At 42.1% G+C, this 27,401-nt stretch overlaps 1 protein-coding gene across 1 annotated transcript in view; it reads right to left on the bottom strand.

The window, feature by feature from the left end:
* The window catches only part of LOC310936599 (SH3 and multiple ankyrin repeat domains protein 2-like), a gene marked incomplete at its 3' end in the record, with an annotated part of 136,329 nt that extends 119,431 nt beyond the window's left edge, over positions 1–16,898 (bottom strand). Inside the window, exons 1-4 of the mRNA XM_083900677.1 lie at positions 16,689–16,898; positions 11,032–11,235; positions 8,220–8,291; positions 4,081–4,189 (exon numbers count right to left, since the gene is read on the bottom strand). Of these exons, the coding sequence (XP_083756803.1) occupies positions 4,081–4,189; positions 8,220–8,291; positions 11,032–11,235; positions 16,689–16,892 (589 nt within the window). The 5' untranslated portion in view covers positions 16,893–16,898. The remainder of the gene's footprint in view (positions 1–4,080; positions 4,190–8,219; positions 8,292–11,031; positions 11,236–16,688) is intronic.
* Positions 16,899–27,401: the final 10,503 nt, after the last annotated feature.

Below are 27,401 nucleotides of genomic sequence, written 5' to 3'. Positions count from 1 at the left end.
TGACAAAATTGAGGCCAAATCAAAACACGAGAAGCACGACCCAGCTCTTAAGATAAAGCAGTCACAACAAGGCAGAGATGGTTTGTGAGGTTACTAACAAAGCTTGTTAAACTTAATTGGGTTTTCCTTAAATCTAATCCACTGATTTTCCGCCTACTCTGGCTGCATCTTTTCATTCCCAAAGCGAAGATGATTCCACTGGGCACATCCGCCCTGGCCTAAACTCTCACAAGATCCATTGCACATGGGAGGCAAATGTTTTTGGAGATAATGGTGTCCAGCATAAAAATAAAATGTCAAAGGAAAACAATTGAAAGTAAGTACCAGTCCTCAACTTGATTAAATAGCGAACATGTTACCAATTAAATGGCTAAAAACTTTGCATTACACGTCTTTAGTGACTTGTACCGTGTACATCTGCAGCTCTGTTGCTAGGGAACAGCAAAAAAAAACACAACATGGAAATTCTCCTCAGACCAGACTGTCACATTTCGGTTGAGCCTCGATGGTCGTCATGGTCGAGGAAGGAGGGGGTGAATGAGATTCGCCACAAGAATCTCAAGGCTCTGGATGTTGTCGGGCTTTCCCTGGTGACACGCCTCCTCGACATGGCGTGGACAACAGGGACAGTGGTCTCTGGAGTGGCAGCCCAGAGAGTTGTGGTGACTGCAAGTATTGGGTAATTAATGCAAGAACAAGATCACAGACACAAGAGGCTGGAATTAACTTCAGCTCAGAATGGAGCCACTGCTTCTCTGCATCGAGAGGAGCCAGCTGAGGTGGTTTGGGCATCTGGTCAGGATGTCTCTCAGACTCCTCCCTGGGGAGTTATTTCGCAGCATGTCCATCTGGGAAGAGAGACCTCGGGGCAGACACAGGACTCGCTGGAGAGATTACATCTCTCGGCTGCCCAGGGAACGCCTCGGGATCCTTCCGGGAAGAGCTGGTGGAAGTGGCTGGAGAAGGAGAGGCGTGTGTGGGCTTCTCTTCTGAAGCTGCTGCCCCCTCAAACCCAGACGCAAGCGTAAGAAGAAGATGATGATGATTATTACAGAGTCTCTGCGTTCAAGTATATCTGTGAGAACTGTAATCACCGTCCAGCGTAACATCGAAACACCTGCTCGCCACTTCCACCATCACCGTGTGTGGTTCAGTGTAAACACTTCGACGCGAGTCTTTGGCTGCAGTAACTGTGTTTACTCAGGCTGTTGCTGCTGCTGCTGCTGCACATTTTCCTCTTAGAAACACACAGCAAACATCTCAGGCGTTCACACCGGGGAGATGCCGAGCACAAGCGCATCTTTTCACTGCTGCCAGAGGGCAAAGCACTGCACCTCAGCAGCTCCTGCACATTACTGGTGCTCAGCTTCCTCATCACAGAGTCCAAAGAACCAAACCTGCTGCTGCAGCTCCAGGCCTGGAGTGGTGGATCGAAAAAGGGGTAAGAGGATTCCCGCTGAGCCTGACTAGTTCTTGGACTGCAAGCAAGGGCCAGTGAGAGAGTTGTTGAACACAATCATGTTGTAGCACATCATGATCAACAATAAGAACCTATGATAAGTACACTCAATCAGCAGAACAATCATGAGTGTGTATGCTTGTTAGTCTCACACAGTGCATAATAGTATGAGCCGTTAAGTTTAGAATCAGCAACATTCTGCCTCACAATATACCAAATATTACCTGTGGATAAAAACTATTATATTGAGCAGAGAGTGACATTAAATTCCTTTTCTATGTTGTTATCCTTTATTTGTGTAGTGTTGTGGAAATTTTCTCTGCTGGCCGACCAGGTATTATTTTCTTTGCAAAGAAAAGGTCAATCAACACACGAGTGGTCGAAGATGAAGAAAGACCCAGAGCATGGCGAGAGCAAAACGTTTATACCTAAGGAACAGCCTTCTCACATCCCTTTGTCTGTTGCAGGGGTCTGCCCCTCCAGGCCGTGCTTTCACACCCCTTTGTCTATTGCAGGTATCGGGGGCCGACGTCCCCCAGAGGTATCCTGCAGGATGTTGTATTTAGTTGCAAAGTTGAGTCTAGACATCCTAATTTGAATACACAAAAAGACCTGGTATCTTGTGTTTGGAAAAGACAGAGAAATTGAATTTGCCATTACAGTAGCACTTCCCAACACAAAGTTACTTTACAATAAAATGTTATAATTTTAGTTTAATTTACAGCACGCTATTGATTCGGTCTGGCGGGAAGTTCCAGAACATTAAGGCTCTTATTTTGAAAAAAATGGTGTTCCCTTTAGTTTTTAGCTGAGAATCTGGGACAATTAAAAAGGTCTCTCTGTCTCAAGGTGCGAGCAGAGTTGTAAGGGGGATAAAAGATCTGCTGTATACTGATGAGTCAGACCATTAAGTGCCTTGTAAGCAATTAAAATCAATTCTAAAACGTACTGGAAGCCAGTGTCAAGAGGCTAAACGTGAAAAGCCTCACAGACTGGTGTTATTGAAATGTAACACAGGTGCAGAGGAGTCTTACATAGGCTCACCGACCAAAGTGTTGAAGAGAGAACAGAGCGTTCCAGGGACCGATCACAAAAGAGAGAACAGCTGCAGAGCTCCAAACTACACGATCGGACAAATAAAGATGAAGCTGTTGATGGTTTTGACGATTGTGCTCGCCTTCAGTCGCAGGATTCCAATATGTTTTTTGAGTAATCATCCTCAACAGGAAGGAAAAATAAACACGTCCTATATCGACAGAGAAAAGATGGAACCAACCCTAAATGGCTGACCTATTGTGAAAAGAACCCAATCTCAGTTCTACAGAACAATGTGCTTTCATAAAAGAGGCATGAAAACACATATTATTCATCGGAGATGCTTTCTCTCTAAAAAAGCAGATATGTGAAGCCTGTTGAGCGGCAACAGAAAGCTTTTCCATGTCACGTACAAGTGATTAAGAAACACCAGTTTATGGAATGAATAGTGGAAGTCATAAAAAGTTATAAATAAATGTGGTCTTAGCTACATATAGCTTAGGAAAATACAGAGTTGATCATGGTAACGTCCTTCAGTTGGGTTTGCTTTTGAGCAAACATGGCGTTTGTGTAAAAAATAATAAAGCTTTGCTGTGCTCACACTGGAGTGAATTTTTCTTGGATCAAGAGCTAATCGTTCTTCACTACACGGCTCGACCTCTGCACTTTTTGTGTTGCTTTTCCCGATCGATCAGAGTGTCGTCACCGGAAGAGTCATAAATGCGACATCCGACACGAGAATCAAACCGAACAATAATGGGATCCCAACTGTAGATCGGTTAAAAAGACTTAAGAATCCTGAAATCTCCAACAATTAGCAAGGAAATGTCTAAAATCTCACCACTGAATAGAGGAGTCTGGTGTATTTAGTGACAACACTGCCAAAAGCAACGATCGCATGCGGCGAATAATGTGAACAAATCGTTTTTAAATGAACTGAGACTAATGATTCAGTTACACAAGTCACTATTTTGTGTGTGTGTGTGTCGCATGTAAAACAAAGTCATGCAAAAAAAAAAAGTCTGTTTCATACAGCCGTGCTAGCATGACTCCGCACACATTGAGGAGGTACTATAGTAATGGAAACAATTCCAAACCGCGTGGAGCCTAGCCGTGCCGTGCTGTGCCGAGGTGAGGTGTGCCAGGACTATGTAGTGGAAAAGCAGCATTAGGCTGAATAGGATTCCTGTTTTTACAGATGATCAAGGTCTCAAAGTGAAAGATACACACACTTCATGTTCATATTGTGCATTAAAGGTGCATTATGTAATAAATCTAAAGCAACAGGCCATAAAAATCCTCCTAATGTGTCACTGAGACTCACCTGAACTCACCTACAACAATTTTGCAGACTACAAATCATGTTTATGTTTTCAAATCATGTTTTGGCATGTGGCGCCACCTGCCGCCGTCTACCAATCATTGCAGTCAGTAGAGTCTCACCTGCCGAGCAACCACGGGTTGCCAGTTACATCAGAAAACGAAACCTATAAGATTTTGGTACTTTGAATTTGAATGTAGTAACCGTTTTTGTGCCACATTCTTACATACGGCACCTTTAATAATAACATGTTTGGCGCCCTTACCACCGGTGTCACTGTCCTGGTAGTTGGGATCGAAGCCTCTCTCCAACATCTTGGACACTTTGTCGACCTGATTGTGCTGAATGAGGTCCATGAACTTCCTCAAATTGGCCTGTACAACCACAGAAGAGAGAGAGAAGAAGGACTTGTTAAAGCAAGAAGAGAAGGACGGAGGCTCTGGAGCTGCTTGGAGAGTGGATCAGAAACAGAGACGCTCCTGAGAGAGGAAACGTTTGTAATACAGTGTTAATCTGAGGGAGATGTAGGACTATCGAGGTAGAATTTAGGGTGGGGGGGCTTCAGAATGTGGGGACAGTGCAGAGTGAAACAGCTGCTCCTCTCCGCTCTCTTCCTATGTGCTTTCTTTCCAGGCCGCATGATAAAAATAGCTAGGAGAGCAGGTCCCTGAAGGAGAGGAGAAAATGAGGAAGAGAAGAATGAGGCAGCAGACAAAGACAAAGGCATTGGAGGGTTCGGAGCAGTAAAAGTAAAATGTGATGGGAGGTAAATGAAGGGGAACACACACAGGCAGGGTGGGGGGGGCAGACTAAACGTAGGGATGTCGTGATCATATCGCGTTGTCCCCGATCTTGAGCAAAGTGAAATATAGAGCAGAACACATGTCAAAGCATTATATATATATATATATATATGCTGTATATTAACACAGCTGCACACGGAATATTTGAGATAACCTGACAAATAATCAAAAAAGTGGATTAGACTTTTAATTTGCCAGTAGTTGCAGGCTCATTGTGCGCCATCAGGATCCTGCATCAAGTTCCATCCAGGTGGCTTTTTTATTACTTTCTAGCAATAAAACTTCCAGTGTGAACTGTATCTACCCGACGGAATCACAGCACAAATTCTGGAGCCTGAGCTGTTTCCTTTGCAGCCCCTCGTTCTCTTCAGGGATACGCAAATGTGGTGATATTTCTCCAAATATCTTTGTTCCCAAACAAATTTTTGTTATACAACAAAGTCCCAGATCTTAAGTGTAGAACTGGGACTAGGTTAGTTGGTGTCTTACTCACATTTAGGCTGCTAATATGCTGTTTATTTTGACATTCACATTTGCCTTTAGAAACGAATGAAAGCCATTATTTAACGTCTTTGACACTCGTGTGTGTGTTGAGCACAGCCCTGAACGACATTATGAATCTATCATAATCAGTGATTTACATCAAATCTTCAGGTGGTGGTCTACACTCTATTATACACCGAGATAACATGTAATACAGTGACCTTTTGTTAATGCCACCCAGTGGACACAGTCAGCAACAGCAGCTCCTTTTGAGCAATGACTAAAACACTACATGGTGAGGGCTCCTTGTAGCCCTACTTTTTTTTAATGTTTTATATATAATATTGCAATATTACACTGATAGACTTTGCTCTGAATGAGAATTTCCTATTTTAAACAAAGGATACCAACAAATAACAAAATAAATAAACTTGAGAAACACAATAATAATAATAATAATTAAAAAAAACACTCAACAGAAAACAGAGGAAAGATGATTGATAGAGCTGGATCTTTATCCATCTATAAATACTTAATCGGCCCCGACTCCACAAATCTGGACGCAATTTTGCTGCGAAATTTACTTTTAATATCCTCATTATTATAAGATTTAACAAGCTTTACGTTTATTAGCTAACCTATTCCAGAGCGATCTGACTTTGTGGTCGAGGAAGGGAACAGTTTGTTGAAATCAAAACACAATCACAAGTGACTCAGTCACTCTAAGCAGAGACAGAGACATCGACTTCCGCCCGTGATGAGTCACTGTCGTTACAATACCAGGAAATGTCAGGGGTTCAGGCACAGGGGCGTGTGTTTTTATGCTATGTTTTATTTAAACACAGCTGATATGTCCCCTGTGTGTGTGTGTGTGTGAATCAGAGTCTGGAGGACGGTGATGATGGTGAAACAGGATGAGAGGCTGGAGGTTGATTGGCTGCCTGAGTTGCAGGCACACCCTTGGCAAATTTCCCATTGTCTATCCTATTTTCAGTGCCATGCATAGACTGATTTGGTGGGATGGCGTGCCTTTGACGTAAAAATCCGCCTGGAAATTGATTGTTATTTATGTGTTTTTGTTTTTTATACACTGTTATAATACATTCTGATACATTCATTTTCTTTTCTTTTTTTTTTACTATTTCAAGCATTGAAAACTGTTTGCTCTCTGTTTTTGTGTGAGTAATAGTGTGCTAAATCCAACAAATTTGATTTAAAGGGATACTTCACCGATTTGAATGTGGCTTTGTATTGCTAGAATAGCAGTAGTATTTTTTGTAAGAAAATGTGCTTCCCTCCCTCAGTTTTTCACTGAGTTGTAAAAAAATCTGTTTTCCCTTATCCAAATGTGCCCTACTGTGAGTCAAATGATGCGTTTTGCATCATACAGAAATACAAAGCCACATTTGTATCGGTGAAGTATCCCTTTAAGTACTTTTGCACAGACAAACTATAATAATTTCATTAGATTGCCTGTAGGTTGTGCTGAAAAAAGGATATATATATGCTTTAATATAGTAATGGGAAAAAAAAGCAGCATTGTTGCTCTGTGTTCTAAGGGTTAAAGTGCATTTGTTGCTTTTGTAACAAACACCAATAAAAGAAACGAGCAATAAACGTCTCCATATTGGAACTAAATGTCTTGTTTTGAAAGGCCCCGTCTTTATTTACGTCAATGTTTTCTTCTGTGATGTGTCACCACGTTTATAAAACATGTTTTTTTTTTTGTGTGTGTGTGTGTGTGTGTTATTATTTCCCCGCTCTCCTCCCTTTCTTGTCGTCTCACTGCGGCTGTTATCCGTTTCCTGTGCTCACAGTCACAGTTTCCCGGTGAGCTGGTAACAGTGAGTGCTGTCAAACAGTTTTGCGTTTGGCCGCGACTCACGGTCGCAACGGGATGGCAGCCCAGATCGGCAAAGGAAGAAGCAAAAAAAAAAAAAAAACTTCAGTTCATGAAGGAGGGCCAGCAGTGTGAGGTCTGTTGTTGAAGTGGCGTCCAGACTCAAACGTCACAGAAGGAACAGGAAGATGACAGCGAAGAGCTCCAGCATTAAGAAAAGAAGCATCTACACTTCAGCAAATCCATCAAGGCAGCTGCTAAATACATAATGCAATCTGTGGGCAGATTTTCACACCACTCCTCCTGAGGCCAGTCCACACAGTCTTTTGCTCGAGTGTCTGCTTGGCCCGCGAACGTTGGCTCTCTCCTCTACTTTGTCTCACACTGGCAACGTTTAGCGCTGTTTCAATAACACCGTGGAGGAGAAGCGCGAGCGTCGCCGAACGATAACAAAGGAGTGATTCACTTTCATGGAAGCTTTTCACTCTATGCTTCACACACTCGTTCTTCTCTCTGCAGGATGAAAATCCTCCGGTGCAAATTAAGTTCTCAAACTTTCACGATTCATTAGTTCATTTTCTATATATTTTTAAGTGTAAAAAATCCTCATTTTAAAGGCGCATTATGTAGTAAATCTAAAGCAACTGGTCGTAAAATCCTCCTAATATGTCACAGAGACTCAGGAATAATGTTCATATAACAAACTGAACTCACCAACAACAACAGTACAGACAAAATATTTACATTAAAAAAAAATATTTTGCAGACTGCAAATCATGTTTATGTTTTGAAACCATGTTTTGGCATGTGGCGCCACCTACCGCCGTCTTCCAATCATTGCAGTCAGTAGAGTCTCAGCTGCCGAGCCACCAGTTACGTCAAAAAACGAAACCTAAAAGACCTCGGTATTTTGAATTTGAATGTAGTAACCGTTTTTGGCCACATTCTTACATATGGCACCTTTAATTTAATATAGTTGAGGGAAAGTAGACAACAGATTGTTATTATTGACCACACTGTGGGGGATCGCACTTACTGTGACATAACATGACATGAGTTGATGATGTTTTTGTGTGTTTATATGGTTGGTGAAATTGAACAAAACAACAATAATCTCATCATCAGATTGCCTAAGTTGTGCTGGGAAAAATGGACATAAGACACTCGATATTGCACATTCTTATAGCCTCTGTATTATGGTTTAACAAAGTAATGGGAAAAACACCTGCGTGAATTGCTCTGTGTTCTTAGGGTTATTAATAATAAGTGAGTTTGTACCTTTGTGTGCAGTTTGGCGATCTGTTTCTCGTCCACATCTGGCTGCCTGTAGACTCTGCTCTTGTAGCGGAACTGTTGAGTGAGAGACAAATTACGAAAAGGAGAATAAGAAGGGAATGTATACAGTAAAAAACATACTGGTCAAAATCAGTGGACACGGACAAAAATAATGTAAAAATCCAATCCAATCCAATATAAACCATATAGATATCGCACAATTCAGAATATTTGAAGAATATTTGTCACACAGTTGGAGAATGAGGTCTTTGAAATAGCACAAATCTCTAAAATGACTCAAATGGGGCAGATATCAAGTTTGTGATATCGGTATCGGACACACGACACAGTGGTATCGTGGGATCCCTCATTTTTTAATAAATCCTTGTTCCAACAACAGAATGCACTTGGGATTTGAAATCCCCTTTATTAGAAACTCTGGTTCACCTGTTGTTTACCTAAAACCTCAGCAGTGTTTCCTGTGAAGAGGGATCAGTGGAGGATTAAGATTAAGTCGTGTCTTCGCGAACTTCTTGTTTTATTACTTTCGTGGCGTCTCCGTGCTGCTGGCACAACGTGGCACGTCTACGTCCTCTCTCTCTCTCTCTCTGGACGGCGCGGGGGTGTTGATTAAGAGAAGCGATCATATTTTCCACGTCAATAGGGCGCAATGGGGAATTTCTACGTTTTTATAAATGAATTGCTGGAGATAAAATGTTTGATGAGCAAATAACAATCTGCTTATTGCAAGAAAACTCTAAACCTGACAGCTTAACGGAAATATATCAGCCCTTTCAGAGAGGACTTGTATGACGGACGGATATTTGACGCTAATTATGTGACATATTTCATCAAAGTGAGTGAGAGAAACAATTTAGAATCAGCTCCCTGTGGTAGTTTCAGTCACAGAGACTCATAAGAGAATGTGCTTCTTGACATAAAGTGTTAGTTCAGGTTTTTTTTTTTGAAGTGTTGTTGTATGAAGTACTGGCACATTGTCAAGCCCTACTAAAGGCCACATTATATTTCTCCGACTGCGTATGCGTTATCCGTCTGCGTCACCACGGAGACGCCTCGAGCCTTTATACTTCTGCGTCATGGTGACGGACAGGCGCTGCAATTTCCCTCCCGATCAGTAGGGGTCGCTGCGCAAGGTTGTTGTGCTTCTGGCTACAGTGAGCAATGGCGTCCGAGAGAGAAAGAGAGAGAAAGACTGTTGTTGTTGAAACAGTGGCCGTTTGTCACTTTTCTGTGTGACGGAACGCAGTTTTAAGATAATTTGAGGCGAGAAATTGGCCATTTAGAGTCTAAACATGTGCTGTGTGTGTTAAGACATGACGTTTTTATAGTTTGGCAGCGGCGTTACCGGCGGGGATCAGCCCCGCGTCTGTTGGCGCGCGGTGCTCACTGTGAGCCGGCACAGAGCAGCTTCGCTCGGCCTGTACTGAGGACCAATCGCAACTCTTGCCGTCTCCGTTGTCCCTTGACGGAGTGACGGACACTTAAAAAATATTCCGTGCAGTCAGAGACGACGCAGAGACTCTACAACAGGTTCTGCGTCGACGCAGAGGACTCTGCGTAACCTACGCAGAGCACTTTACGCATAAATATAAATTGGGCTTAACTGTGCTGTGCGTGCCCAAGAACCAGCTTGAGACACGGACAACTGCTCTCACGGAAAACATGGCTGGCAGTCGGGACGCAGAGGACACAGATATTAGCCTCTTTAGAAAAGATTCGCTGCATAAAACCTTTTGCTTTATAGTACTAGAATAGGGGTAGAAAAAAAAATGTGTTTCCAAAACTCAATTTCCCCTGAGTTGAGAAATATCTTCATTCTTTTTTTTGTTACGTGCCCACCAGACACCTGGTCCTGGGGACCGAATCTATTTTCCCCGGATCCTATGTTCCCCGGGTCCCGCTTTGTATGTGACCGGGGAACATAGGACCCTTTCTCTAACCCTAACCATAACCCTAACCCTACCCTTTTTCAAAAAAAAGGGTCCCATGTTCCCCTGTCACATACAAAGTGGGGAACATAGGACCTTTTTTGGGCGAAACGGGGGGAACATAGGACCCGGGGAACATAGGTACGACCCCTGGTCCTGTTAGCATAACTGTTAGCAAAGATTGCGCACACCGGTCACATTCTGGTATGGATGGGTGGGTTTAAAAAGTGCGGAATTAGCGTTGCCGTTTCAAGGCTCGGAACAACTGTCACTGGTGGGCACGTAACAAAAATAAGAATGAAGATGTTTCTCGACTCGGGGGGAAACTGAGGTTGGGGGGGGGGCACATTTAAAAAAATAAAATAAATAAATACTTACCCTATTCTAGTAATACAAAGCTAAATGCAAATCGGTGAAGTATTCCTTTAAGTCTGAGATAGCTAATGAATATGGCCTGCTATATTTTGAGTGGGGGCCGTACCTATGTTCCCCGGGTCCTATGTTCCCCGCTTTGTATGAGACCGGGGAACATAGGACCCTTTCTCTAAAAAAGGGTCCTATGTTCCCCGCTGTTCACCCAAAGGGTCCTATGTTCCCCGCTTTGTATGAGACCGGGGAACATAGGACCCGGGGAACATAGGTACGACCCCTTTTGGGGGAAAACAAGCATCGGACACACATTGCAGTCAAATCTGTGTCAATACCTCATACAATACATACACTTTTAATATATTGTGTTCATAAAAAACACAACCTAAATCTAATCAGTCCATCTTAGAATCCAAGTAAACGTTTGTTCTACTTATTGAGTCTATGCGGCAACAGAAGTTTGATCAATAAAAATGTTAAAAAAAAAACTGTTTTACCTCCAAAGACGGGACGCCTTTGCTGATTGGCTGAGGATACTCTCGGAGGACGCGTTCTTCGTCCAGGAACTTGCCGTCTCTTCCGTCGATCGACGGTTGAAAAAGTCCGTAGTTGAGGACGTCTTTCAGGCTGTGGTTGAGCGTACACAGGATCCGCTGCTTGGCGACCCAGACTGTTGCATTTGGATTGAACCGCATGCATTTCTGGGTTTTTGTTTTTTTACGGTTTAGAGGAGACAAGAGAGACGTTAGTCATTAAGAAGTGACGAGTGGAGCGACAGACACAGTAATCAACACAATACACAAGCAGAGACATTTTTCTTGGCACCGAAATCGATGGCCAAATTGTCACGAGCAATAGCTGCCACTGCCACACGACCTTCTTTTGTTTGTATTATTATAGCAGCTAATGGTGTATAACTGTTCAGCTTGATTATGGGTGATGGCTAAAACTCGGCCTGTTATTCTCAAATCATCAATTATGTGTCACATTTTAAATTCCCCGCACCAAAGTCCACGGAGAAAATTGCTGTATATGCTGTAGATTGTGCTATTTTGTGGATTTAGTGTTTGAGATCCTTTGTTTGGATTTTCCAAAGTGACACTAACAGACCAAAGTGAGGCAGCAGTAGGACCAGCAGGTTCCCCGTGTACCAGCCAGTTAAACACCTGATTAAATTATAAAATGATTAGTTTGAGTTCCATGTCTCACAGACTTTTTGTTGTTTTATGTTCTTGTGTTGTGTTGCTGAGGTTCAAATGAAGATTTGCAGATACGGATCAGTGACCGATGTAAGTGACAAAAACCCAATTAATTTGTGGCAGACGTTTCGTTTGGGAACTTTTTTACTGACCCATGCAAACCGATTTGGACCTGCAACTAATAGGGCCTTGTTCAGACTGCAGCCCAAATCGGATTGTTTCAGCATAACCACATACGGAAGTCGCTTCAAATGCGATTCTGATCGGATTTTAACAGAACCGATTCAATCTGAACGTCTCAGATTTGTATGGTTTTGCGCCGTTCTCTGCCGCTTCTATCCCCACCGGGCGCGTTACTGTTGCGCAGCCTTGCGACCCAGCCATATCGCGGTGACGCGCACGGTGGAAATCGGGGGGGTTAGTCCTGTTCCGGTGCCGATGGTCTTCGCGGCCCATTTTGGTTCGTTTCGAACTTTGCATATGTGAAAGCAAACCGAACCCACGTCTGTTTGCTACATTGTTACATTTTTCTGACTGGTGCGGACCAAAGCAATCGAACAATATGTGTGAAAGCACCATTAGTCAGGAAGATCTGATTCTGATCTGATATGCTTACAAATCCATGTTGCGCTTGCAGTCTACACTGTAAACAAGGCCTGAGAGAATTAGAAGAGAACCACAGAATAATAGCTTTTATAATAACAACAAAAACCCTGTCACAGTTACAATAACGGAAAGATGGCCGCCGTACAAGACTGCCATTGTTACATTGTTGCAAAAATGACTGGTTTTGAAGACTCGTCTCCCGTCTCTGTCAGAGAGGATTATGGTCACTGTGCCAGTGCATTTTGCAAGTGTCTGTGAGTGTTTATTTGCTCGAGGAGCTGCTCAGCTGGTGACAGTCTGCGATAAAGGCCGACGCGACGAGCAGGCTGTGAACTCTACCTACAACCATAATCCTCTCGCCTGGCACGGAGTGGGGCAGAGGAGAGGGTGGAGGGAGGAAGGTGAAGGATGCACAGAAACAGATGTCTGGCATCCGTCCGGTGGCTACTTGCTGCCCTTTTGCTGCTTTATTACAGTGGCAAATCTCCATCAGTTGTTATTATCGCTGCCTCTTCAGTCCAAATATGAGCTCAAGTGGAGACCTCTTACATCATAGAAGAGTCTAAAAAAGAGACAATCATTTATGCTTGTTGTGGCAAAGGGAGTCAGCAGGTGCATGTGTCGTATATGTGTCCTCATAAAACGCTGACTTTCGGAAACTTTTGGTGAAGTTCCTGAGTTTCACTCTTCTCACACATACACGTAAGCAAAGGCAACGTCGAAATGTCTGAAACCACGTATTAAAGCTCACATAGAGTGGTCCATATATGTGAGTTATGGAGGTCTACTTACATACATTAACTTGTTTTTATGGTCAAAAACCTCCTAGTTGCTGTAAACGAGCCGATAGAAATCTCTCTTTTCTGATGCTGTTCCTTAGCCGCGATATTTCAGACTCTACTCTCACCCCCAGAAGACAGAGTGTGTTGTGATTGGCCAGCCAGCTTAGAGCCTTCCCAACTGTCTTGTGATTGGCCAATACCCAGAAGTGACATAATCAGCACACCCGCTCTCAGAAGCGCAGGCTCCCCCCTCTGGAACGGTGGATGCACTGCTCCTCATTATCAAAACATTGTTTTAACAATGTTTAAAAATAGCTTTGTCACGACTCCCCGCCGCAGTCCCTTTTATGACTTTGACCCAGAGTCAGACCCAGAGTCAGAAGACACTGTCGCTCGTGAAACACCTCCGCAACGGACGTTATTCTTCTTCTGCGGTTCAATGTACACAACCGGATGTGCCCAGACTAGTGCCCGGAGCAGGACGATCTGCTGTTCAGGAGAAATGCTGTTTACGTAACCGGACCGGGTTTTTTCAGAGATCTCGCTGAGCCCGAGATTACAATAAAACACAGCGTTCTCAGCAATGGCTGAACTGTTTGTTTCGAAACTTCAGGGCTTTGTAAACAAGGTAATGACGCAGATACACACTAAAAAACAGCATTAATTGGAACTTCCGGTCTAGGTTTTTGTCCGTGTGTGTGTCCAGGTGGTTCCTGGGAACCGATTGGCTCCAATATAAGAGGCCTGAGTATCTCAGCTCACGGTCAGACTGGTTGTTTTCAATAAACCTTCATTAATTGCTGGTGGTTTATTTGGAGTTGGGAAGAAGGAGTCTCCACATTCTTGTCGCGATCGGGTTTTCCCCAAGGCCAGGTCGCAACAATACGGCATAAATTCTGCTCTCTTTCTAACCACAACAGCTTCCCATTTTCCAGCGTTCCTCTCTTTCTTCTTCCATATCCTCCTGCTTTGTTCTGCCAGCAAAGCAGCTCTCGTAGCTCCATACTCGTCATGGACGTCCACCATGAAGCTATGCAAATCAACTCTCACACCGCCCCGAAGACACACACACACACACACACACACACACACACATCAAACAAAAGCACAACCACAGCACATAGTAGCTGAATTAGCTGATGCCACTATTGCAGAGCAGCGGGCTGCAGCTCCAGCTGTTCGTCCACAGGGACGTACGCACGCTGCTGCTGCTGCTGCTCTTTGATGATAAACCTTCATCTCCATATGCGTCTCTGCCAACGACGTTGAGCAACATCAATGGACGGCTACACAGTCCATATATGATGCTATATGATCCGGCAGGAGCTACAATGGACACTCTACAGGTGCTGACGAGGCTCCTGTACTGTGAATGTTAAACACATGGACCCTGCCGTATAGAAAAAAATGACATTCCCACACAAAGAACTGAATTCGCAATTTCTTTTAGTATTGATGTGGTTTTTGGAAAAAAAACAGTTATATTTATTTATTATAGAGAGGACGATAAATAAATTGTTTTGTTAACTAGGAAAAGGATGTGAAAGTAACACTCACTCACTTTTAATGATTGCCATTTTTACAAAAAAATATTATTTAATTGCATTTAATTTGATGTTTTACTGCTTTTTTTCTTTACTGAATGCCATCTCACGGGTGCTGCAATTGCTGTGTAACGTCAGAAAGTTGCTTCTCTGCAAAGTCAGTTTGCCTTTGCTTGTTTTCAGGTTTAAATGCTCTGAATTCCCAGTCGTCTGGTGTAAAGACGGAGGATGTGACTGTGCACACATAAAAACTATTATCAAAGTAGTCTGTGGGTAAACAAACAAACAAACAAAAAAAGGAATATTTTAGATAACAATTGTTATTCAGTGCAAATATGAGTTAGAAAAGATAGCAATTATCATTATGTCATAACACGTTCCTTCAATCATTTACTTTTCCTTCAGGGCTTCAACATTTTCATCATCTCATCATTGATTGTTCCAGATTATCACAACAAAGAGGATTTTAATCCAAACTCAAATCCTTGTCCATTTAAATCATTTTAAACAGAGGAAGTTGTCTTTATGATTTGTATTTATATTGTTTTCTGCTGGTATTTGTTGCCAACATGACTTCTTTTCACTGCTTTTGCCTTTTTTGGTAAGATCTACTGAACAAAACCATGTGATTTCGTCAACACGTCAACACGCTTCTCTACGCACAGGTCTGTTAAATCAACCCCCTACAAACTGGGCCCCACTCCACAGTCACAAAGAGTAGGTTTTTACTGGGGAAAAGTCACTGCAGTGTGAATTTGGTCAGTCAGTCAAGGACTTTATGTTAAAGTGGAAACGACAGAATGGAATTCAGGAACAAGCGTCTTTGAAAAGCACAGGCAGATAACGAACATGTCTGCTTTCTCTGGAAGATTGCAATTGTTATTTATTCATGGACAGAGTTTCTGTCTGTGGTTTCAATTAAAGGAAAGCGTCTCATCTCTAACACAGTTTTACAGTAAACTAAAAGTACTGCTGTGTGTAAGAGTCAAAATCATCTTAATGTATTTTTATTTATTCACACTAATAATATATTCATACCCAGGTTGATCTTTTCTAAAGTTTTACTTGTACCTTATCAGAATGCGTGTCAGAGAGGCCGTGACTGGTATTTAAATGACTGAACAGGCACAGCTGAGGCTGTTTTCTATCCTCAAATCTTCAACCTGTCCGTCAGACCAGTTTACACCAATCCCAAAATTATTATTGGCTACTTTTCCTGAGCATTAACAAGACACAGGTCTATACTTGACTTAAACAAGACATATATATAATATGTAAAACATCAACCTTGCCTTGACATGTTTCGACCACTTCCTGTGGTTAGGTGGTGTTACATGTGACATGTGTCACTTCCTGTTATATTTATACAGGTCTGTCAGAGGGGATGACCACTCCCCCTGCTGTCTGACGTCCTGTTAAGGACAGCATCCCAGGTGTCGACAACAGGAAGTGGTCGAAACATGTCAGGTAATAAAAAAAAATAAAAATAAAAAGCAACCTTGAGCATTTAATAATGCTGCTTCAGTCCCAGTTCAAACACTTTGTAGAGGGTAGTTGCCAAAGATTCTTGAACACAGAATCACTGAGCTGCTATGCTGTGACACTGTGTTCATGCATAAACACATACTTTTTAGTTTTAGAAACATTGAACCTGCTTAGTTAATTTCAGCAACAGGTGGAGATTGAAAGTTAAATTTCTCTGGTCAAGGCGTTTTTGAGAGGTGTAGAGAGGCTTTTTAGTTTTGGTAACGTTCGGCATTACAAACCCATAGATACAAAACACAGAATCTGTTGCCTGCAAACTGAAATTTAAATCATGAATATACAGGTTGCACAATTACCAGTGAAGCCAGATTATATAATTCCAGCAGCTTTAACATGTGTTTACTTTGCACAAATTTAAAAGAACATATTGAAATAGAGAAACACACTCAAAGTACTGCTGGATAATTAATACACAGGTGTCCACTCAAATCAATCTTACACTCACACTGACACACGTATCATTGGGACAGATTCTCACCGTCTGCTGCAGGTCGGGGACGAGGATGCGGACGACCTGCGAGTTTATGTGGATGTCGTCCATGCGGTGCGGCGATGGCTCGGCCGTAGCCCTTATAGTCTCGTAAATGGTCTCTTCGCGGGAGCTGTCGGAGGCACAATCGTCAGAATAATCTGAAAAGCTCTGGGCCATCTCATCCTCACTGGAGGTGGGACTCCGGGGCATAGTCAACAGGCCCGGTGGATTCAGCTAGGAAACACAAGGAGAGCAGAAGGTCAGAGGCGGTTCGTTATAGAGCATCTGCGTTAATATTAAGGAATTCCCCCTGCTCCCATTAGGCAGCTCTCGCCTCTTGAGAGAGTGTGCAAAGATGCCGCTTGTTAGATTGTTCGTTTTAACTCGTCCGTTTCTCTGAAACCCCCAGAGGAGTCACTGTAAGTGAGCGTCTTCATGAAGAAGCTGCTGCTGCTGCTTCATTACAGTTACTGTGCGTCAGTATGAGAAAAGCTGCTCCTCCACGGCTCCCAGCTCCTGAAGAAAAGGGCCGAGCATGTGCTGGACTCCATTAAAGGTAAGACGTCGTCCGCGTGATTTATGGACGAAGCGCACAACATCTCATCACTCACAGCCTGTCCTTTAGCCGAGGTTGTCATGGGAGACCTGCGTGAGATTAAGTTAAGTTTTAAAAATAACTGACGATCTAATCATTCACGTCTTAATCTAAATGGTTTCCTTATTAGGGAGCATGTGGGTACTCATGGGTTTAACCGTAATGAATTGATTAAAATAAAATATATCCAGCGTCACTGCACAGACCTGCAGATATCGACTACAGACTGAATATAAAAATGTATGCAGTAGCAGGCAGCCACCAGGAGGCGCCTCCACAATTTGTCAATGAGAAAAACAGCCTAGTTCTTATTCGATTTATTTATCAGTAAACATTCTCCTGTGGACTGATTTCAGTCACTAGTGTCACGTATTCTTCAATAAACATGATGGTATAGTTTAGGTTTTTTAAATGGTGTTTTGTCAGGTACTTATAGACATTTTATATACATGTATACATTGTAGAAATTCAGTGAAAACATGGTTATGAGCAGGGTTGACAAAAGATAAAAACAGATTTGATCCCCTTAACACTGGGCTAACCTTATCAAATCTACATAATCTTTAAAGGTACTGTAGGCTGGAATCTTGTGTTATTGATCAATAACTCCCTCATCACCTTTCATCATAACGTAAATCAGTCTGCACCTCCTCAGGGGCCTCATTTATAAAACTGCACGAACGCCTGAAAAGTTGTCGTACGTACAAAACACAGGAAGTGAATTAATATTCAGATTCATGCCAGTTTCCCTTTAGAAATCACAGTGAACTTGCAATTCAATGCATCTCAAGTGAGTTGCAGGTAAAACCCACAGTTGCCCATAAAAAAATCTATGAAAATGAATATTCATTGATCATTGGCAAACACAGAGAAAAAGAGTAAAAAGCCACAATTTAATTGGGCATCCACTGTCGCCTGCAAGGTTAGTGAATGTTAAGAGGGATTAGACAACGTAAGCAGGGTTGTTAGTCAAATTGGATTTGTACGTACAGTAATCACCAAACCTAAAAGCCTGTTTATGTGCACACTGGATCCAACAGAAAAAGCTTGTGGAAGTCGGAACCAGCTCAAAATCCATTCATCATCACTGGCCACATGATCTCGCTGCTCTCTAAAAACTCTGAAGCTTCCATTTGTCTCATCCTCTAACAGACACAAATAAGCCATTTTGAATCATTGTGATAACGTTTCTTTTTATACCCTCCACATCTGATTTAATCTGAGCAGCTTCAGTCGTAGCAACTACACTGACCGTAAATATCCGACTGTTCTGCTCTTTTACTGTATAACGTGAATGAAATGAAGTTGAAAACATGCATGCGAACTTCACATATCTGTAGTTTACTTTGTTATTTATATTTCTAGCAACTTTTACTTTTACTCCACTACATTTACTTCATATATTTCTATTTTTGTATACTGCAAAATTACATTTCATTCTGTGATATTTATATTCTATATGCTGCTAAAATCACATCTCACACTTTGATATTTATATTTCTATATTTCATATACTGAAAAAAATTACATTTCATACTGTGGAAATAGTCTTATTTATTTTTTATACCCTGCTATGGGTCACGTCTCATAGAAATGCACTATTTATATTTAAACCCTGCTATAGACCTGCTATTTCATACTGTGAAATAAGAATTTGATGGCTGTTTATCCTTTTAATGTAGTACGCTGCAACTGAAAACCCACCTCACCTTAACTAGGGAGAGTTGTTGTCGCCAGAGCAGGTACTAAAGAAAAGCTCCAGGTACTATCGCTAATGGAAAAGCAAAATAACTGTGCCGCGCTGAGTCGAGTTGCGCTGGGACCATGTAGTGGAAAAGCACCGTAAGTCTCCAGGAAATGAACGTCAGTCAATGTAATGTCCTGTAAAGTCATGGAAACCAGTGTGTGTTTATGTGTGTACCTGGTGTTCCTTATGTTATGGGGACCTAAATCTGTTTATACGGTCACATTATGGGGACTTCAAAAATTCAGGGTTAGGGCACTAGTAATTATGGTTAAGGTTAGAGGAAGTCTCCAGGAAATGAATCTCAATGTCAATATAATTTCCTCTGAAGTCAAGGAAACCAGTGAGTGTGTGTGTGTGTGTGTGTGTGTGTGTGTGTGTGTGTGTGTGTGTGTGTGTGTGTGTGTGTGTGTGTGTGTGTGTGTGTGTGTGTGTGTGTGTGTGTGTGTGTGTGTGTGTGTTTTTGTACTTGCGGCCAGTGAGGGTTTTTAACCAACAAAGTGAAGTCATTTTTACGGAGTGAGGACATTTTGGCCGGTCCTCACTTTGTTTTCATTGAAATCATTCCTTAGGTTGCTATAACATGCTATACTCAATTTGTCAAAAAAAAAAAAAAATCTAATTTTGGACAACAGGACGTTTTTGTCAAATTTTTGGCCAAAAATTTTGGGTCAAATATTTTTTTCAAATTTTGGGTAAAACATTTTTTTTCAAATTTTGGTAAGAATTTTTTTTTCAAATTTTGGTAAAAAAAAAATTCAAATTTTGGCTCAATTTGTTTTTGCAAGTGTTGGGTCAAATTTTTTTTTTATTTTGGGTCAAATTTTTTTTTCAAATTTTGGACAACATAGTATAGTATGACGTTTTTGTCAAATTTTGAACTAAACATTTTTGTTGATGTATGATGTTTTTGTAAAATGTTGGACCAAAAATTAAAAATCGAAAAAAAAATTCCAGCCCTTTTTGCTCTGGGGCTCCACCTGCAGACATTTTATGGTACTGCAACCAGTAGTTCTTTGTAGACATTTGTAATTATGGTGATTTATATTTAAGTGGAAATGATGGTCCCTACTTTGCCAGCAACCCAGTCCTCAGTATGCAGCAAGTACAATAATGTGTGTGTGTGTGTGTGTGTGTGTGTGGATCAATGACAGATGTGTCAAAACTGAAAAACATCCTTTTGGGCACATGACAGATGCATATGTTTTCTGCTGCCACACACACACGTAGGCACGCACGCACACACACACACACACACACACACACACACACACACACACACACAAACACACATATAAACCAATGATGAAACCCCTGAGAATTGGAAATGATAAATTGCACTTGTCAGGTTGATAATATCTAATCCATCTGCTTGTGTGAAAACAGACAGTAAAAAACGTACAGTAGGTCGACCCAGATCTGTCCATCATAATATAATATATACACGAGGAGAAAGCTGTGTGTTATGAGTTGAGGTGCTGAGACGTGCTGTTAAGTAACAACAAGGTTTCAGAGCAGCTGAACACGGAGTATCACTCAGCCTTGGAAGAGTAAGTGCTTCCTTTTAAGTCACGGTGACTTAAAGCACTGACATTTTACAAAGATGATCAAAAAAAAACACTCTTCTAAGGAAGAACAGCACGGTATAGTTTATGGACGTGTTCTTCGAGAAGAGAATAAAAGAAACACTGGCTCAATGTCTGACATGAGCTCTAATAAAGCTGAAGGGCTGTTCATGAGTCAGAGTTAAAGAGTAATACTTTGAGTGAAAAGTGAAATGTGGAGGTGCACCAAACAGTAATTCATAAAAGTATTGTAGTGTAGTGTCGTAAATGAAGAGAAACTAAACTAAAATGTCTCCATCAGTATCAGGACGCTACAGCGTGTGTTACAATTATGATTTGATATTTAATATCAAATCATAATAAGATTGTGACCTAGTGCTGGGCATTAAATCAAGCAATATAACGTTCTTCACAATCAATATCAAACACCCTTTCAGACACAGCGCAAAACTATCATCAATGATTCCCCCTCAGATTTGTGAAATCCGTTAACAACCAAGGTCGACCAAAGTGCTTTACAGAGTTAAAGGCACAACAACATCAAATAAAAAATAAAAAAACAGAACTAAAACAGTGAAATAGTGACATAATATATAGTAAAATGGTTAAAAACTACTTAGAAGTGTCTGGGTTGAACTTTTCTTATCCTGACGTGAAGGTCAAGGAATGTGGGTCTTTAAAAGAGATCGAAAATGCTCAATAGTGGAGCCAGATTCAATTTCCATGGGTGAATCGTTCCAAAGTTTGGCTACAGAAAAAGCCCCAGTTTTTAGTCAGGATCTAAGGGTGCTTTCACACCTACAACATTTGGTGAGCACCAAACGTGTTTGGTCCCTTGGTTCGATCCGTTTGCGTCTGTGTGAATGTAATCTCGGTGGCGCGCCCGGTGGAATCAGGGGTTAGTCTGGTTCCGATTCCAGTGCCGACGGTCTTCGCAGTCTATTTTGGCTCGTTTAGAACTTTGCATTATGTGAAAGTAAACCGTACCCACGTCTGTTTGCTACACTGTATCATTTTTCTCACTGGTGCAGACCAAAGCAATCGAACTATAGGTGTAAAAGTAGCCTTTTCTTAGACCTCAGAGCTCAGGATGGGGTGAGAAGAAGAAGGAGATTGTGCCAAAATAAGTTTAAAATAAGTTGATTTTCACTTCAAACCTAAACCAGGAACAAAACTCAGTTTTTAAATGATGATCATTACCGAGTAAACACACACACACATACATGTATACAGGCTTAGATCCTTGTCATCTCCTTTTGTTCTCTCCATAAAGGTTGTCATTTTTATCTAAAGGTCACCACCACAGCGGTTTAACCCTCACAACAGGGGAATGAGGTTAAAGTTCTGTTGCTTGGCAAAAAGACACTGAAGGAGGAGGAGGAGGAGGAGGAGGAGGAGGAGGAGGAGGAGGAGGAGGAGGAGGAGGACCCGAGTTATCGCCTACTGGAAAAATCCCTTTCAATAAACCTGTTTATATGATTTCCTGGGTCACTGCAGGACAGGGCATTGTTCAGCGGTTCCTCAGGAGATGTTTAATGAGCCTTGGTTTTAAAAGGCGCTCAAACAATCACACAAAGACGACGTGCGGTCTTTAATTGGAAACGCAAAAAGGAAGCTTTACACTGTGTGAACATTTAAATGTAAATTCTATCTATTGTTCAAAGTGCAAAACTTCCATAAATGATACGCTGTGTTTCTAAATGTGCCTCCATACTCAGCCTCTAACGCCAGATGAAGCCATTTATCTGTCAGTCATAATATTTTACAAGAAAAGCTTTGTGTGGGGGAAAAAATGGAACGGAGCCAGGGAATATGAACACTTGAGTGCTTTTAGTTTTTACTTTGCTCCGGAGATTATCCACAGATATATATATATATATATTGAAACAAAGATTATTGATACTATTTTGATCTGAACGAGCAGCACAGCTCACTTGTGTGACAGACGTGTCTCAGGTGAACAGTGTGGCTGTTAAAGGTAGGCTGATAGATCACTGTATTGCTTAAAACAGCCCACTTGTAACCAATGAGTTAATGCATTGTCACAAAAATGAAAAATGTTAGTCACCTATGGAACAGACAGGCCTGTAAAAACACCGTCCAATCATATTGAACGGACCCGAATGAATGGATAGATGAATGAATGAATGAATGAATGAATGAATGAATGAATTGGATTGTGATGCATCGATCAAAGTGCTATCTCACCTCTCTCACCCCCCCATGTACATACCCCTCTTTGTGCATAAACCGCACATGCTCAGGAGACAACGCCAGAGCTTATGCTACCATGCTAAATCCAACAAGAGAGTTGCAGCAACATTACAATCTTAGAAATAAGAGTTTTAAAAGTGTTCTTCTGCAGGGGCTGAGGTTCTACCTGGAACCATTTGTTTTTCAAGGGTTCTTGGTAACACTAATGGTTCCAGTAAGAACCATTTTGATCCAGAGAACCCTTTAAAACCCCTTTCCTGAATAAAGGGTTTTAAAAGGGTTCTTGGTAACACTAAGGGTTCTCCTATGAGGACAAGCGAAGAACCGATTATGTTTCTACTTAGCACTTTTATTTCTAAGAGTGTATGACCAGAAAAGGTTGCAAATGAAAGACGATTTTTGGGGGGAAAGCTACTACAAAGAAAACCAGAGTGAACATCTGTTCTACATCTGAACTGAAAGCCCAGAGAAGGCCATGGTGGCTCTGTTTCTACTGGATAGATACACTCTTAGAAATAAATGTGCTAAGTAGAACCCTATAAGGTTCTTCGGCTTGTCCTCATAGGAGAACCCTTTTTGGCTCCAGGTAGAACCTTTTTAAAAAAGGTTCCACCTGAAACCCTTTTGGAGGGTTCCTCCAAGAACCCTTTTAAAACCCTTTATTCAGGAAAGGGTTTTGAAAGGGTAATCTGGACCAAATGGTTCTTACTGGAACCATTAATGTTACCAAGAACCCTTTAAAACCCCTTTCTTCTGGAAAGGGTTTTTCAGAAGCAAACGGTTCACTGTGTGTGACTGTGTGAACTTTTTAGTAGTATTTGTTGTTTTTCATCATCATGTTGTCAATTGAACAAGAATCCAAAAAACTTAGCGTGTCCCTAAAGTTACTGTTGCACACTCCTTTGCTCTGGAGGCGGAGTTTCAGAGGGAAGTCTGAAGAAAGGGGCTTGGACTCAAAAAGTTTTTTTCCAGGATCTCCAACCCTACCTTTAACAGTGATTCCTCAATGAAAAGCAAGACCTTCTGCACTTCTCACACGTCCATTGTGGCCCCAGTCTAAGAGCTTAAAAGGGGAAAAAACTCTTGCATCTTCCAGTTTGTGTTTACTTGTGCGAGCAACGCGAGGAGTCAACACAAATGATGCTGTTACTAAACAGCACCAGTTTGCATTTGTTGTTGAACCGCGGCACTAACTGTGCAACAGTCACATTTTGATTTAACGCGATAATAACACAAACTGTGCTCATAACTCTCTGTGTGAAAGGGTTCAGATGTGGCCACTTCAACACACACAGAGGGAAACAAATAAAATCATCTAATCCATTTTAATAAGTGCTTTAATCAGGACTGTTTAATTAGCCGGATATTTCACCACTCATCTGCTGTCAAGCAGCGTGTTGGCCCCGAGTGTCAAACTGAGAGGAAGAACAAAAGCAATAAATACAGCTGTTATTAAAAAGTCTGCTCTGAACTCATCATGTGAACCTGCAGAGAGAGAGAGAGAGAAAAAAAATCTGAACAGAACTACACCCATTTAATTGAGGCAAATTACACAGCATTACCAATATTCAGATCAGATTACATGTAACCTGGATTCAAAGCAACAGAGTTGTCATGGCAACAGTGACTGATCTGTCTCACACACACACACACACACACACAGTGATTCCTGTTTGGGTTTGATGAGCATCTTCTTTTGTAGTTAACAAGCTCACAAACGGAGGTATGCACAGACTGGCAAAGAGAGAGCGGGGCCACCCCCGCATTATCTATGTTCAGTTTCCTGCTGCTCTAACAACAGCAGTTTCACACACACATACACCTGAAGTTCTGATTATCACTAAATCATTATGCCAATATCAACAAATGGACAGGTTCAAAGTTGATACCAACATGATCTCATGCAACAAATCAGTCATAAGTTTTTCATTTGTCTGCAGATTGATCTCCTGTATCAGTGCTGCTGAAAAGCCACTCAGGTATTCAAACTTATAACTATAACTATTATTGTCCTGCACATGCAGCAGCATCCTGTAGAGGGCGGTGTGCAAGCACCACGTTCGCCTCGCGCGGATGCCACGAGGGAGGAAGGCAGCGGCAGCGGCAGCGGCAGCGGCAGCAGCGGCAGCCGCAGCCGCCCCCTCGGGGTCTCCCACTTCCCACGCTACTACTCACGTGGCGTGCTTCACTCTCACTCATTCTCTACTGTCCTGTGTTCCACATGAGGGTCAAAAGGTGACTGGAGCCAAACATGGCTGACACAGCATGAAAGGTGGGGAGGGGGGGGGTATATCCTGGACCTTCACATCTGGCCCTGTGATGGACAATCATTCACTCTCACACCTATGGTCAATTTAGAGTGACCAATTAACCTAAAGCGTCACTCAGATTTCATATTTTATATTAATCAATAATAGGACTATCAATAGTTGTGCAGAAGTCAAAACATTTGAACGTGTAGTTCAGGGGTCACCAACCTTTTTGAGTCAGAGAGCTACCTTAAGGGTAAAAAATAATATGGAGGGCTACCATATAATATTTTTTTGTTTGTTTACCATTTAAATGATTAATATTATGCATTCAACTGCATACACATTCCTTCCAGTGCTTACTCCTAACGATTACCAGTTTTTATAAACAATATCAAAGATATTTTACTGACAGATCATACGGATACATGCAAGTGAGGTGAAGTGAAGTGAGCCCGCGGGCACCGTATTGGCTGCCCGCGGGCTACCAGGTGCCCGTGGGCACCACGTTGGTGACCCCTGGTGTAGTTGGTGAAAATAAAAATGTAACCTGCCTCTCTCTACTGTATACGGCACAGTCTTATAGCGTCTGTGTATACATTTTGACATAGTAATGGAAAAGCCTGAAAGCTCTGTGTTCTAACCCTGGATTTCCACTGGACGCGGAACGGCCGCGGCGCGGTCGCCGTTGCAAATCGCTTCCATTCTAATCAATGAGAGCATTCCCACCGGCCGCGCTGCGGAGCGTCTCAGCAGCGGCCCAGAAGCAGCTCACCGCCGCAGCGCTATCGATAGGAATCAGTTCTATTTTTTCCGTTGCCCGCTGCTGAACCTCGTAAATTTCAAGGAAGCAGATCGCACCAGACAGGAAAAGCGACACAGAATCAAAGTAAAACACTTCCGCCCCCCCTTTCAAAATAAAACACAATACGCATGTAATATCGCCTGTCACAACTTCACATCAACATTACGTCGTCACCGCTGCTGCCAGGTAAACAGTCAATTAATCAGAGCGTCTCTGAGAGTCATAATGTACGACGAGAGACTGATTGTTGAAGTGGAGAAACATAAAATCATTTATGACACTAGATCAACAGTTCTTCCACGTCGGAGAATGAAAAGAAGCTGTGTTGTTGTTGTTTACTTTATACACACAGTCTATCGCTGGATCTCGCGTCCGTTCGAGATTATCGCGCGATCTTCCGTGAATACCGCTGGCTCCCATGGCTCCGCGCCGCTGCCGTAACGCGCCCGGTGGGGATTGACGCCGGGCAGAGGACGAAGCAGAACCGCGCCGCTGCCGTTCCGCGGCCGTTCCGCGTCCAGTGGAAATCCAGGGTAAGGGTTAAAGTTAAGGTTAGTTTACATAAACCTTGAGTGTAAACATAGACCTTGAGTGTCTTGAAAGGCGCCTTAAATATAATGCATTATTATTATTATTATTATTATTATTATTATTAAGTGACATAAATGACAAAGACAAATGGAAAAGAATGTGTAATCCGGTATGCATGGCTGGAATACCAGACGGGCTCATATAAGCGACTGTGTAGATACAGCATGGAAACAGCATGGACAGTCCTTCATACGTGTGGTCACAGAGACTGTGTGACAGCAGCAGCAGCAGCAGCAGCAGCATTCTTTCACCTTTAAGTGTCAGATAAACATGTGCAGGAGAAGAAACCAACGAGACGGTCTCTCCTCTGGCCATTGTTCAACAACAGCGAGCTGCGATCTCCTCACGTTTGGGTTATTGTTCAGTCACACACACACTGTCTCTTGCCTCTTCCACCTGCCCACTCGTTTAACACAGCAACACTGGCTTAACGTGTCATATTCAAATACCAGTCCTCGGTTACATCCTTCAGCCTCCCACGGCCGTGAAAATATTAAAATGTGGGTCTAGTGCTGGTTAAATAGAGGAAGCTAATCAACTTTAAAGTGATAAGGGTCATAGAGACTGATACTGGAGCACTCACTGTTCATTTTAGGATCCCTCGAACCATTTGAAAGCTCAAGTATTTCACTCAAACAACATGAACACTGAGATTCCAGTGGATTCATTTAAAGCTTTGACTCAGGTAAGTTAGAATGAAATTAAAAATTGACAGAGGTATTTCTTTCATATTTGGTTTTGGTGACATTGATTATACTGTGGACAGTGTCCCTCATATTTTAGTGTTAAAATTGTGTCATCAAAGCAGCACTTTAAGTGTTAATGTGTTAATGTCATCAGCCATTATCAGAACTTTGACTCCATGGATCTAACACTAAAGGCATCAATTCACCCCACCTCTGTCACTCAGGTTTGCTTAATGTCATGTAAACATGTTAGTCTGACTAAAAGCAAGC

This window comes from Microchirus variegatus, assembly GCF_963457635.1.
Source record: "Microchirus variegatus genome assembly, chromosome: 14".
Lineage (NCBI taxonomy): Eukaryota > Metazoa > Chordata > Actinopteri > Pleuronectiformes > Soleidae > Microchirus > Microchirus variegatus.
The sequence above is the reverse complement of the archived record's forward strand: the minus strand, read 5'-3'. Positions and strand labels throughout refer to the sequence as shown.